At 45.4% G+C, this 13,178-nt stretch overlaps 1 protein-coding gene across 1 annotated transcript; it reads left to right on the top strand.

Annotated features, from left to right (window-relative positions):
* Positions 1–283: 283 nt before the first annotated feature.
* On the top strand, positions 284–11,906 carry VPS28 (VPS28 subunit of ESCRT-I). The gene is made up of 9 exons (XM_036765077.1): positions 284–596; positions 982–1,010; positions 1,148–1,185; positions 1,634–1,723; positions 2,810–2,915; positions 3,072–3,173; positions 8,735–8,788; positions 9,021–9,112; positions 9,335–11,906. Exons 1-9 carry the CDS (start codon positions 560–562, stop codon positions 9,450–9,452), a joined length of 666 nt encoding a protein of 221 aa, XP_036620972.1. The 5' UTR covers positions 284–559; the 3' UTR covers positions 9,453–11,906.
* The last annotated feature ends 1,272 nt before the right edge of the window (positions 11,907–13,178 follow it).

The following is a 13,178-nucleotide window of genomic DNA, read 5'->3' as shown; positions in this document are numbered from 1 at the left end:
TTAAGGGCAAGGGATGGAGTTTTTTGGAGGAAACTAATGCCCTGTCCTGTGCAATTAGCTCAGAGTTAAATAGGGTAGGGAAAGCCAGTTACAGGACCGGGCCTCTGCGCTTAGAAACAAAAATGATGGACCCCCGAGGGCCGTTAATGTAACTGGGCTCAGTTTCACCCCACATTCTGATGAGCCTAGGACACCTTAGACCTGTATGAGGGGCGGAGCTTGTGAGGCGTTTCTTGCCCCAGCACCTCAAGAGGATCTGCGCAAGCGCAAGCTTCTTGGCGTACACGGACGAGGGCCGAAACATCGATCGTCCGAGAGCTCTCCAGGCAGGCGCCATCTTGGATCGAACAACCCTGAGAAGAACGATCCCCAGGTATCGGGAGTAGACCCCAGCGGGAGACCGGCGGCCCCGCCCCGCCCAAGGTGGGCCCCTGGATCTAGGGTCTCGGCCACCCCTGAGCCCTCTCCCAAGAGGAGGCCTGGCGGTAGCCGCGGCTCTCCACCCCGCCCGGTTTCAGCTTCGCGACCACGGACGAGGATCCCGGCGCCGCCGTCGAGCATGTTTCACGGCATCCCAGCCACCCCCGGGATGGGAGGTGAGTATCCCCTCCCTGCCTTGCCCCTATAACACGGGGGGGGGGGGGGGGGGCGGGCCGGGGGGAGTAGGAAAGAAACACGGCCACCACCGGTAGGGGGCGCCAGGAGCCCAGACCGAAGGAGGGGGCGGGGCGGGGGTGAGGGTCTGTCCACGCTCGCCTAAGGACTGGGCTGCCCCCCAAGCCTCCTCTGCCTTCCTGGGGCCCCGGGAGAACCGGAAGATGGAGGGAACTGGTATGAGAGATGAGCAGCCACAGGCTCCTATTAGTTTCTCTCTGGAGCATGGGCAGGGGGCGGGGGGAGACTGTAAGTTTAGGGAAGATCGGGGCCCTGCCCGCCCCCTTCCCCCCCATCTTGATCTGGAATCTTTTTCTTTGTTTTCAGCCCCAGGGAATAAGCCCGAGCTGTATGAGGTGAGGTCCGCATCCTTGCTGGTGGGAGGGAGTCGGAAAAGCCTGGGAGGGGTTCTTACTCCTGCGACCCCCACCAGCCCTCGCACCTGCCTCTTGCACGTACCGCCCTCAGAGCGGCCCTCTCTTGTCTCTTGCAGGAAGTGAAGCTGTACAAGAATGCCCGGGAGAGGGAGAAGTGAGTCCAAAGAGGAGGGACAAAGACGAGCGCCTCTTTCCCTCCGTGAACGAGGGTGGGGGTGGGGAGGGCCCCCCTACCCTACAGCCTTGGCTCCCGTCGGTCACCCCCGGGGCAGTACCGGGGGTCATGGCACGCTTGAGGCCGTGTAGCCTAGGGCTAGCTGGGCGCTCGGGGGCCCGGCTGTAACCGCTGAGCCCTGCTCCTCGAGTTGGGTAGCACTGAAATGTCAAGGGAACCGCCCGTCCCCCGGCCCTACCTCGCTCACTGGGTTCTCCGCGCGTGCCGGGACTTCCAGATCGATGAACGTTTCAGACATGTGCGGGGTCAGCGTGGCCCGCCAGGGCAGCTCATAGAGGACAGTGAGTTGGGGGTGGCTGCCCCCGAAAGAAGGGGTGGGGTACTACCTGGGAACTTCCCGTTTGACTGACCAGGCCCCTGTCCTCAGGTATGACAACATGGCAGAATTGTTTGCTGTGGTGAAGACCATGCAAGCCCTGGAGAAGGCGTACATCAAGGACTGCGTCACCCCGAACGAGTGAGTGTCCTCGAGGAAGGGAAGGGGCAGAGGCACCACGGACACCTGGCTTGGTTTGCAGGCGTTCTTTGTGAAGGCTCAGAAGCTCTGGGACTCAATGCCTCACTTGTCCTCTCCGTTACTCTCTGTGTATTGACGTAAGGTAGATCTAGGAGGAATCCTTCAGCTGTGGAAACGTTCTAGTTTTATAAACAGTTGTTAAGATTTTGCTGTGGGCAAGCTAACGTGCTAGGTGTATGTTTTCATCTATTTAAGTCAACGAACGTTGATGTTTGCTGCACGTGCTGAAAGGTTGGACCTTTAAGTTTCCTTCCAACTCCAGGTTTCCAAGTTAGGTGACTTTTTGAGCTTCCGTTATGAGGATGGACCCGTTGCTAGCCTGTGTTGAAAAGAATACAAAGAAGAAAAGTGTACCAGGCGCTGTGGTACGGTGGAGACACTATTAAATTTGGAGGTTGTAGGTTCAGGTTCCAGCTTTGTCACTTAATACCTGTATAACTTTGGTTAGTTCACAAGTCCTTTGAGTATCAGTTTTCTCTATAAAATTTGAGGGTTAGAGTAGGTGACCTGTAAAGTGCTTTTCAGTTCTAATTCTATGAGCCTGTGAAGAATACTGATCCTTTAAAGCTCGATTCAAGTACTACCTCTCTCTAGAAATCATCTTTGACTCTCCTGGTCAGTAATTTGTTTTTGTAGCGTGCTAATATACTTACGTAGTTTTGTGTGAAATCTGGGTTTGAATCGCGGTTCTGCCGCCTACTAGGTGGTACTAGCTGTGTAACCGTGGGCACATCTCTTATCTGAGGCTTAGCTTTTTCCTTTGTGATAGGAGGGAGTTAGATTAGATTATTGCTAAGGTTCGTTTCACCTGTGAACCAGGCATTTCTCACCTGCCCCATATCTTCCCTTGGCATGAGTTCTTTTTCCTTTGAGTTAATCTGCTAGAGTTCCAGGTTCCTACTTGACCTTTAAGACCCAAGCCCCTCCCTACCCTGGTTGGACTCTGATCCTGGAGAGCCAGACATATGTCTTTATCTTAGCTGAAGGTTTAGGTCATGACTCTTGCTGAGGCTTACTTCTCTACAGGTACACAGCAGCCTGTTCCCGACTCCTGGTCCAGTATAAAGCTGCCTTCAAGCAGGTGCAAGGCTCAGAAATCAGTTCCATTGATGAGTTCTGCCGAAAGTTCCGTGTGAGTCAATCAACCTGATGAGAGTACCCAGGGTGCTTTGACCCTTGCCCCTACTCTGATCTTTCTTTCCAGGTGGATGGACTTTCCCCCCCCCTGGGTATTAGGGCTATCTTCAGGTGTGTTATGTAACTTCACATCTCTTTACTCCTCTGGCAGCTTGATTGCCCACTAGCAATGGAGAGGATTAAAGAGGACCGACCAATCACCATCAAGGACGACAAGGGCAACCTCAACCGATGCATTGCTGACATTGTCTCGGTAAGACCTATGCCCTCAGAAAGGTCACTCTGGATTTAGCTCCTCAGTCTCATTTGTGTCCCGACATCAGAGTGAGGCAAGAGGAATTGTACTTTAGGACTGGTGGGAGAATCATTAGCAAGACCAACAAAAGATGGTGGTTCTAACTTTCAGTTACTGTAGAGAGCAGAAAGAATTTTTCAGTGCCCCACGTAGAGTATGCAGTACCTATATTTTACCATGGCCAAATGATCTCTATTCAAAGTGCGAATTGGTCTGTCTGCTAAAAGAGAAAATGAAGAAGCTGGAAGAACTATTCTCCCTTCTTTAGGCTATCATGGAGAAGGAAGTGTTCTTAAAAAATAGAAAGATTTCAATATGAAAACTAAAGGGGATTTGAAGAGGGAGATTGGAGGGTAGAAGACTATGATATAGAAGCAAAAGGGAAGAAGGACCATTGACATCTAAGTAACATATAAAACTTTTCTGAAAAAGGAGAACACTGGTTCCTCCAAGGAGGAAGCAGCTGTTTGTCCTTTAAGGAATGATGATTGGATCCAAGCATGCTGCTGGTAAGAGATATTCCAGTAAAGATCCAAGAAAGAAAAGATAAATAGTGGCAGTTGCGGATTTCCTAACGAGAGATGTTGAAACAGCTGTTTGTAGACTTGATAACAGAACTCAAGATCTGCTATGTCCAAGACATGAGGAGAACCTTTTAAGACATGTCAAGACATAACTAAAGTTACGTGCAAGAAACTAAAGACTTTTTTTTTCCATCACAATCACTGATAAATGGAAAGGAGAAAAGGCAGATTTAGGAAGTTAACATTTGTTTAAGATGATGGTGTCTGAAAGTGGGATTTAAATTTCTGGACAAATATAGGAATAACAGGCTTCTGGCTTCTGAAAAGACTGTATTTGCTTAGAATCTTGTCAAAGAAAAGGGGAGGTAGAAAACTTTCTTCATATGTCCACCAACTAGAGACTACAGTGTGGAAAGAAAAGTAGCAAGAGCAAGTAGCCCCTTCAAATTCAAGGGAGACGTACCTTGAAGGAGCCAGTAATACAACCCATGGCCTCATATCTGTTTACAGAGGCACAAAGTGTGGACTCAGAGGAAGGTGTCATGGAGATAGTAATGGAAGGAAATAAATTGGACCACATGGGTTACTGAGACATAATTGAGTGAGACTCAAGACTAGAATAATGTTCTGAAAGAGTAACTTTATTCAGACGGAATTAAGGTATGGGTAAAAGGAAGATGAGACTAACTCCTGAACAGCATTGTCAATGATGAAAAGTTCTCAGGAGGAAATCCAAGGAGAAAGAGTAGTGGAGCATTTGGGTGAAGATAAATGGAGGTAGAAACAGAAGCAGAACTGTCAGTCAAGGATAATGTGGACCATCTGTACAGAAAGAAGAAATAAAAGAGTTTAGGGAATGTTAGAAGCATGGCATGGAGGCTCGATGTATTGTATGGTCATGGCCAGATATCTGTTGGAATTTTCTTTCTTTCCAAAGTGGAGCAGCTAATTTCTCAGTTTTCCTTAATGATTATTTCATCCTTCAAAAAGGTGGAAAAAAAGTCTCTGGAAAGAAAGGGCTACTTCCCCTTAGATTTGACATTTGAAAAAAAAAAAAAAGAGGAAAGCAAGAGTCTGATGCAAGCTAGGCCCGAATTTGGCTTAGTCTAATAGGTTCCGGTGGTGGTTGTTTTTAATGCAAAAGATAGTTCTTGCTTTGGTTTTGTTGTAGGGACTCCAGTCACTGAAGCTAAAGGCTAGGGTTTCAGAAGGGGCTTAGCTACAGGGAGCCCTCTGAGGAAAAGGGGAGTCTGTAGAGCTAGCCCACTTTAGTGAGAACTGGATGTATACATTAACTGTAATATCCAGTTAAAACTACTTCAATAATTGAAGTTTAAAAACAGTATTGAACTACCTAACTCCACCCAGCCCCAATCCCTGGCCTTCCCTAGCCAAAAGACCATTCCTTTTGTAATTCAGACCACCAGGCCAGCAAAGCCCCAGGTGCTTAGGGGAAAGTGAGGTGGACTGTCTGGGGCCATAATAGCTACACAAATCCCAGAAACCCACCCAAGTCCCTCCTAGATTTAGAGAAGGCAGATTTCAAAGGCCTCAGGAGAGTTAGACAAGGTCCAGTGAACTAAATTCTTTTGAGTGAGGCCTGCTCAAAAGGGAGATAAGATGCTTTTCTAGAGTGAAATTCTGAAGATGTGAAGGGAACAATTCCAGTAGTGAGGAAAAAAGTTGACAAGGTTATCCTTAAAGAGACTGACATAGATGCACAGGAAACTCATCAACTTTGTTCTTTAAAAGACTGTTCAGAAGGTGGAAACAAAAGTAGACAAGGAAGGGTTAATGAAAAATAAATGATTATCAGATATTCAGATGACAGTTGTGGGGATAAGTAGTACATTGGGTAAAAAGATCCAAAAAGACTTTGAAAGAAGCACAGCATGGAGCCAAATTTATTAAGATGAAATTGAATAAGAATAAATGGAAAATCTTGCACTTGGGTTCAAAGAACCAGCTTTGCCAAATACAAAATGAGGGAGGTGTGGCTAGACAACAGTGTGTATGAAAACGATCTAGGAGCTTTTGTGGACTTTCTGGGGAAAGGAACAAGCATTTATTAAGCACCTACTATGTGCCAGGTACTGTCCTAAGTACTTCATAGATATTATCCTCACAAAAGTCAGGGCCATAGATGCCCATTTACAGGGGCACACGGTAACAACAGTGATCACAGCTAACATTTATATGGCGCCTACTGTGTTCTAGGCACTGTGCTAAGTGTTTTACAATTGTAATCTCATTTGATCCTCACAACAGCCCCTCAGGGTAGGTGCTGATATTATCCCCTTTTTACAGATGAGGCTGGCAGAGGTTGAATGATTTGCCCAGAGTCACAGAGCTAGTTGTCTGGTTGGAATCTGAGGCCAAATTTGATCTTAGATCTTTCTAACTCTAGCTCCAGTGCTCTGCGCCACCGTGCCCTGTCAATGCCTGCTTTTTTGCGCAAGCACAGCAGGCATCAGTGATGTGATCTGGCAGCCAAAACAGTGCCAAGACTAAATCCCCAAGATGTGAAGGGTAGAGTTTTCTCCCTCTGCTTGGCTCAGAAGGCATCTTCAGCGCTTTGTTCAGTGCTAGATGCCATACTTTAGACAGGGTGGTGATTGGCTGTCCTTCCAAAGGAGGGCCTCCAGAATAAGGATGAAGGAAAGACCTGGTAATGTTTGACCTGTGGAGAAGACTTAGTAAAAGGTCATGGTAGCTTTCTCCCAGCTGCTGAAGGAAGCAGAATTAGACTTGTGCTGCTTGGTTTCAAAGGGCTACACTGTGAACAGTGTGTAGAAATAGTAAAGAGTTGAAGTTAGGCTGGACGTAAGAAAAAACTAAACAATTAGAGCCACACAAAATTAGATGGGCCGCTTCAGAAAAGTAATGAATTCTCCTTCACTCAAGAATTGTAAGTCACAGGTGGCCTTTTTTCACAAATGATGTAGAAAGGATTTTTGTTCAGGTATGTGCTGGACTGGATGGCCTCTGAGGGCCTTCCATTTCAGTGGTTGTATAAGCATGGCGGTCATGCTCCTGAACCCAGGTGAGGAAAACTACTGTGTCCCTAAGTAGTGAAGCACCTTTGGGGTGAAATCATTTACTTCTGCGAGGTATGGTCATATCTGGCAGAGGCAAGAGGACTGCTTCTGGAATCTGAGGACTTGGGTTCAAATTCCAGCTCTGCCGAGTTATCTTGGGCAAGTTATTTGATCTAACCAGGCCTTAATTTCATCATCTATAAAGTGGGATTGAGCTAGATGACCAAGAGATCATGAAAAGTAGAGAGTTAGAACTATACTTTGTAGGCAGTCAGAAAGGCCCTGGAGATTTTTGATCAAAAGACTGGCATGACCAGATCTCTTCATAAAGACAGTGAGCCTATCAGCATATGTAAGATAGTTTAAAGAAGGGATTATAGAAGTGGAAAGACCTGTCAGGGCAATGATGGTGTACATCCCGTGAAGGAGATATATAAGCAATGTTGTGAGAGTAGAATGGGGGATTGGAAGTGGCAAAAAGGTGCATGTGCTACAGGGCCTGTTAGAAAGAAGCCCAAGCTAGGCAGGTCCTGATATCCAGCCTAGCTGAGTGGCACATGAAGAAGCATGATCTGGTGGATGTTGGATGGGTTGGAATGAGGTGAGTTTTCAGGCCCTTGCCATTCAGATTAGCTCAGTCCCAGGGGCAGAGGCCTGAAGCCAAGTGGATAAAGTTAAGGAACAGCTTCCTTTTCTGTATTTGTAGGGCAGCTAGGTGGCACAGTGGATAGAGTGCTGGGCCTGGAGTCAAGAAGACTCATCCTTCTGAGTTCAAATCTGGCCTCAGACATTTAATATCTGGGTGATACCTGCTTTCCTCAGTTTCCTCATCTGTGAAATGAGCTAAAGAAGGAGATGGTAAAGCACTCCAATATCTTTAAGAAAACCTCAAATGGGGTCACAAAGAGTTGAACACTGCTGAAAAGGAAAAAAATAGACAATACCGTAAGTACTAGAAATCCAGCCATAGTGTAGTCCATGATATTGTTTCTATAGGAGAATACTCTTCAATTTCCAAACAGCTAATTTGGAAATGAAGTAAACTTAATGGAACTCAACCAGTCTGTATTTTTGGGACATCGAATATTTATAAGGTGACAGCCTCAACCATTGGTTACAAAGCAAGAAGAGGGTCCCAGGAATCCCTGGAGAACTCTCCCAGACAACAGCTGACTGTGTAGGGATGGCCAGATGGCTCTACAGAGAACTGAGCATCAGTAGAGATATGGAAATAAAACAAAATTTCTTTGTTTCGTGCAAACCACCGAGCAGAAAAGTGGTAGATGTGGAAGCTTGGTGTGTCCCTGCTGGCAAGAAATAGCAGTAAATTGAAAGTCAGGAGACTTTCAGTTCCAGTGTTTGTTTTGCCACATAACTCCTGTATTATAACCTTGGTCAAGTCATTCTAGCATTTGGGCCACAGTTTCCCAGTGTCTAAAATAAGAAAGGTTAAACTACATCGTCTCTTAAGGTTTCTTCCAAGTTCAGAATCTTACTGTCCTTGTACTTCATACAACCTAGTGTCAGAACTGGACAGTGCCCCAAGAAGGGCACTGGGGACCAGAGTGAGAGGGTGCCCCAGAAGGACACTGAAAAGACAAGGGCTCTGATCTGGGGAAACAAAGGGGATCAAATCAAGGCCTCTGCTTACGAAAGGTGTGCCGAGGCACCATAAATCTGTAGCAAGGGGGCATCCCTTCAGACTTGAAGAAACAAGTTTAGAAGCCAGCCAAAAGGTGGTATTTGCTGAAAAGGTAAACAGGTTGGGGGAAAAAAGAGGAAGTTCATAGATGGCAAAGTCAAAATGCACTTTTGAAGGAAACAAGATGTTTAGGATATCCCTACCCTTTGTTTTTAATATTAGGGAGGACAGCTCTTCCTTCCCTCGAGGACCCTCAAGTCTCTGTCAGAATTAGGGCTGGAAGGCCTGTGCCTAAAGTTTGTTTTCTCTCCCTAGCTCTTTATCACTGTGATGGATAAACTCCGTCTGGAAATCCGTGCCATGGATGAGGTAAGATGTCTATAAGGGGACATTCAGAAATCCAGCCTCTATCCCCCAGCTGAGTGAAGATGGTAGAAGGGAATGCCCTTATTTTGGGAAGGCCCGGCTCTGTAGGGCACTCTGTCTTCTGCAGGACTGTGAGCTGAGTGCTTACATGTTAGGAAAAGCTTTGGTTGTTGGGCAGGAGTGGGAAATAAGGAAAAGTAATTCTTCCTGGAATCTGCCATCTCATTACCTTCAGATCCAGCCTGATCTTCGAGAATTAATGGAGACCATGAACCGCATGAGCCATTTGCCTCCTGACTTTGAGGGTCGACAGAAAGTCAGCCAGTGGTGAGTGTCCCTGGGAGATGGCTTGGAAGTGGTGGGTCATTGGGAAGGAGACTAAACAGGACTGTGTGGGAGAGTCGTCTGAGAATCTCCAAGTTACAGCATCCTAAAGAGCCAGAAAAACTGGACAGTTTTTAACACCTCCATAGTGTCAAGAGGTTCAAGGGGGAATGTCTGGTTTGTGAGCCCTTGTGGGCTCCCAGTGACCTTTCTCTCTTCCCACAGGCTACAGACCTTGAGTGGCATGTCGGCTGCAGATGAGTTGGATGATTCTCAGGTCCGACAGATGTTGTTTGATCTGGAGTCTGCCTACAATGCCTTCAACCGCTTTCTGCATGCCTAGACCCAGGGCTGGGACCATGGTTTGCGGGGCTAGAACCCTAGAATAAACTGCTCATTTCCCCCTTCTTCCAGCTTGGTGGGGTAGGGGTTGGGAGGGGACCTGTCTCAGGGTTACAGGAGAGTGCTTTTCCTTCACCACTTCCTCAAGAAGTGATTGTAAGTGGTGGCCTGGGGTTCATTCACACCAGAGCATTCTGCTTGGGCTGGCCCCAGCCCTCATAACCCAGGGTGCATTAACACAATCACTCTAGCTCACAGATGGTGTAGGAGCCGAGTCATCAGGGGCTCTCGGGTGCTTTCTCCTCTTTCCTTCTTTCCCAAGTCCACATAACCCACATCTACCCCTGACCATTTTAATCTCTCTTCCTTGGAATGGGGGGGGAATATGTGTAGGGTTAAGTAGATAGTATCCTATCTTGCCCCACTGGTACCCCAGAATAAAGATTGTTCCCTATATCTGGAATCAAGATGACTTGAGTTCAGATCCAGCCTCAGACACTAGTGTGTGATCCCTGAATAAGTCACCTAACCTCAGCCTCAGTTTCCTCAGCTGTAAAATGGGGATAATATCAGCATCCACTTCTCAGGGTTCTCATAAAGATCAACTGAGATGATATTTGTAAAAAGCTTAGCACGATACCTGGCATAGAGTAAGCACTATGTACTTACTCCCCTCCCCTTTAAATCCCTTAATTCCATGCACTGGAGTGAAGTGCTAGAATTTAATTCATACCGTTAGACTCCTTGAGAGGTAAAGTTCTCTACATCAACAGGGAAGGTTCTGCTGAACCAAAGTCATCCCCCCTTCCCTAAAGCAGTTACAAAGTCAGATACTTGTCTTTTTTTCATGATCCTCTTAGACCCGTCACTGTCTGGAGCTAGAAGGTAGTTCACTCAGTACTCCAAGCCTGCCCCTGCCCCCGAGCCTCCATAAGGGCAGAGTCTAGGCATAAATATTAGCTGATGTGACCTAAGAATCTACATCACTGTATCCATTCTGATAATCCCAGAGATTTTCCTTTCCTAGGGAAATCTGACCCCATTCAACTTAAGTTTCTGCTGTCTACCCATGGTTCTGACCCCTGTCAACAGGATCATTCTTGGTGCAGGTGTTTGCTCAGGCAGAGGGTAAATTGGTTAGACCACTTGAGTAGGGAGTTCTGCACTGGAGGCATGATCAGACTAGGTGACCCCTCTAAGATCTTTTGCTAACCGATTTGTGAGGGTTAGGCTCTGGCCTGCTATCCTTGTATTCCTTAATTTGAAATGAGCATGAGCCCCTTCATGCAAGAAACCTTGATGACTGAATAGCTGGATAGGGTAGAGATCTGGTTAACACTAGAAGGACCAGGTTCATTGACAAAAACTTTTATTGTAATTTTATTTTGAAATAAAAATTTTTATTATTTCTTTTACCTTATGGATAAAAGAAATGCTCTGTGTCAATTAATGCAGCTTAGTCTTTTGAGGTATTAAATTCTGGTCCTACTAGTACTAAGTAGGGGATGAAAACACTAAGGCCAGACCTGAATGAGACCAATTTCTTTGAGGGTTAAACATTTTCGGAGTGGCCAATCCCAGCCTTACTATGGAATAAATTATACACGTGGGCAGGAAGAGGGAGTAGATCTGTCTGCAAAAGTTGATTGACTTGCCCTAGCGCCCGAATCAGTGAGCTGCAGCAGTTAGCAGACTTCTCAACCCACAAACACCAAAGACAACAGAGAAGATTAGTGGGAAAAGCTGCCGGAGTGGAAGGAGTGGGGAGACAGAAGGGAGGGCCGACTGGGGAACAAGGCAACCAGAATATACGCCATCTTGGAGTGGGGGGAGGGTAGAAATGGGGAGAAAATTTGTAATTCAAACTCTTGTGAAAATCAATGCTGAAAACTAAATGTATTAAATAAAAAAAAAGTTGATTGACTTTTCTCTGACCCCCACATCACCTTTGTCTCCTGCTCAGCATGCTACCACCAATAGATAGAATTCAGAAAATCCCTTGAATCTGTCTGTATCCCTCTTTCCAGATCTTGTATTTTCCTTTTCTTTCAGACCTTCCTCGGGTCAATGAGCATTTCTTCACTCCAGTCTAGGTACTATGGGGAGCACAAAGTACAAAGATGACTCCATGGCTCTGTCCTTCAGGGAGCTTTTAGTCACATTTTATTTTCTGATGAGCATTCTCTCCCACTCCCTGATTGAGATAGCAAGCACAACAAACAACAAAACCCTTGTTACAAACATAGTCAAGCAATACAAATTTCCCCAGTGGTCATGATTTTAAAAACAGTTTCACTCTCCACTCTGAGTTTATCACCTATCACGAGGTCGATAACCTGTTTCGTCTTGTGTACTCTGGAATTGTGGTTGGACACTATGCTGATCAGAGTTCCAAAGTCTTTGAAAGTGGCCTTTATATGTAATGTTGTTATATAAATTGTTCCGGTTCTGCTCACTTGCCATCATTCTCTGCTTCGTTTCTTATAGCACAATGATATCACATACATCATGTTTTCTATATCACGACTTACTCATCCATTCCCCAATTGATAGGCTTCCCACAAAATCCAATTCTTTGCCACCAGAAAAGAGCTGTTATAGCAATTTTTGTACATCTGGGTCTTTTTCTTCCTTTGATCTCTCTGGGGAGTAGGCATAGGTATAGTTGAGTCAAAGAGTATGCACAATTGAATCACTTTTGGGGCATGACTCCAATTACATTTTGGAATGCCTGGAATACCAACAATGCATCAAGGTACTTGTTTTCCCAAAGCCCTTTCAGCATTTGTCATTTTCCATTTTTGTCAGATTTGCAACCTAAGTTGTTTGTGCATTTCTCTAATTATTAGTGAACTAGAATATATTTTCATATGGTTATTGACAGCTTGGGCTTCTTCCCTTGAAATTCATGGCATAGTCCTATCATTTGAGTATTTAACAACTGGGGAGTGGCTTTTATTAAATATTTGAATCAGTTTTCTGTAACAGTGGTGTCAAACTCCAATAGAAATGGATCTTTGCCAGCCACATAATGTAGGAAACCACAAATTAACATCATCTGTTATCTGTGTTACATTTTTATTTTGCATTTTGTTAAACATTTCTCAATTCTATTTTAGTTTGGGAGTGGGTGGTTGTCAGGACTTTGACGTCTTTGCCCTCTATCATCTCAGTCAGGTGGTACAATAAGAACTCAGTTTGGATTGAGTTCAAATCCAGTCTTCGTCACTAGCTACGTGATCCTGTACAAGTCATTTGACCTCTGTGCACCTCAGTTTCCTCGTATGTAAAATGAGGATAATAACACCTACCTCCCAGAGTTGTCATGAAGAGCAAAAGAGAAAATATCTGTAAAGTGCTTTTCAAACCTTAAAGGACTATATAAATACTAGCTATTATTATTATTAAATGAGACCTTTATCAAAGAAACTTGTTGCAAAGATTTTTCTCCACATTTACCTGTCCTGATTTTAGCTGCATTGGTTTTGTTTGTACAGAAATTTCATAATTTTATGTAATCAGAATTGTCCATTTTACTTTCTGTGACCCTTTCTCTTGTTTGGTCATGAATCCTCCCTTTTCCATGGATCTGACAGGTAATTTCTTCTTTTCTCCTCCCATCTGTTTATGACGCCAGGCTGCACGTCTAACTTGTATTCCAGTTTGGTTGTTTTGGTATTGAATGTGAGTTCTTGGTTTATGCCTAGTTTCTGCCATACTGCTTTCT

This window comes from Trichosurus vulpecula, chromosome 1 (assembly GCF_011100635.1).
Source record: "Trichosurus vulpecula isolate mTriVul1 chromosome 1, mTriVul1.pri, whole genome shotgun sequence".
Classification (NCBI taxonomy): Eukaryota; Metazoa; Chordata; class Mammalia; order Diprotodontia; family Phalangeridae; genus Trichosurus; species Trichosurus vulpecula.
The sequence above is the reverse complement of the archived record's forward strand: the minus strand, read 5'-3'. Positions and strand labels throughout refer to the sequence as shown.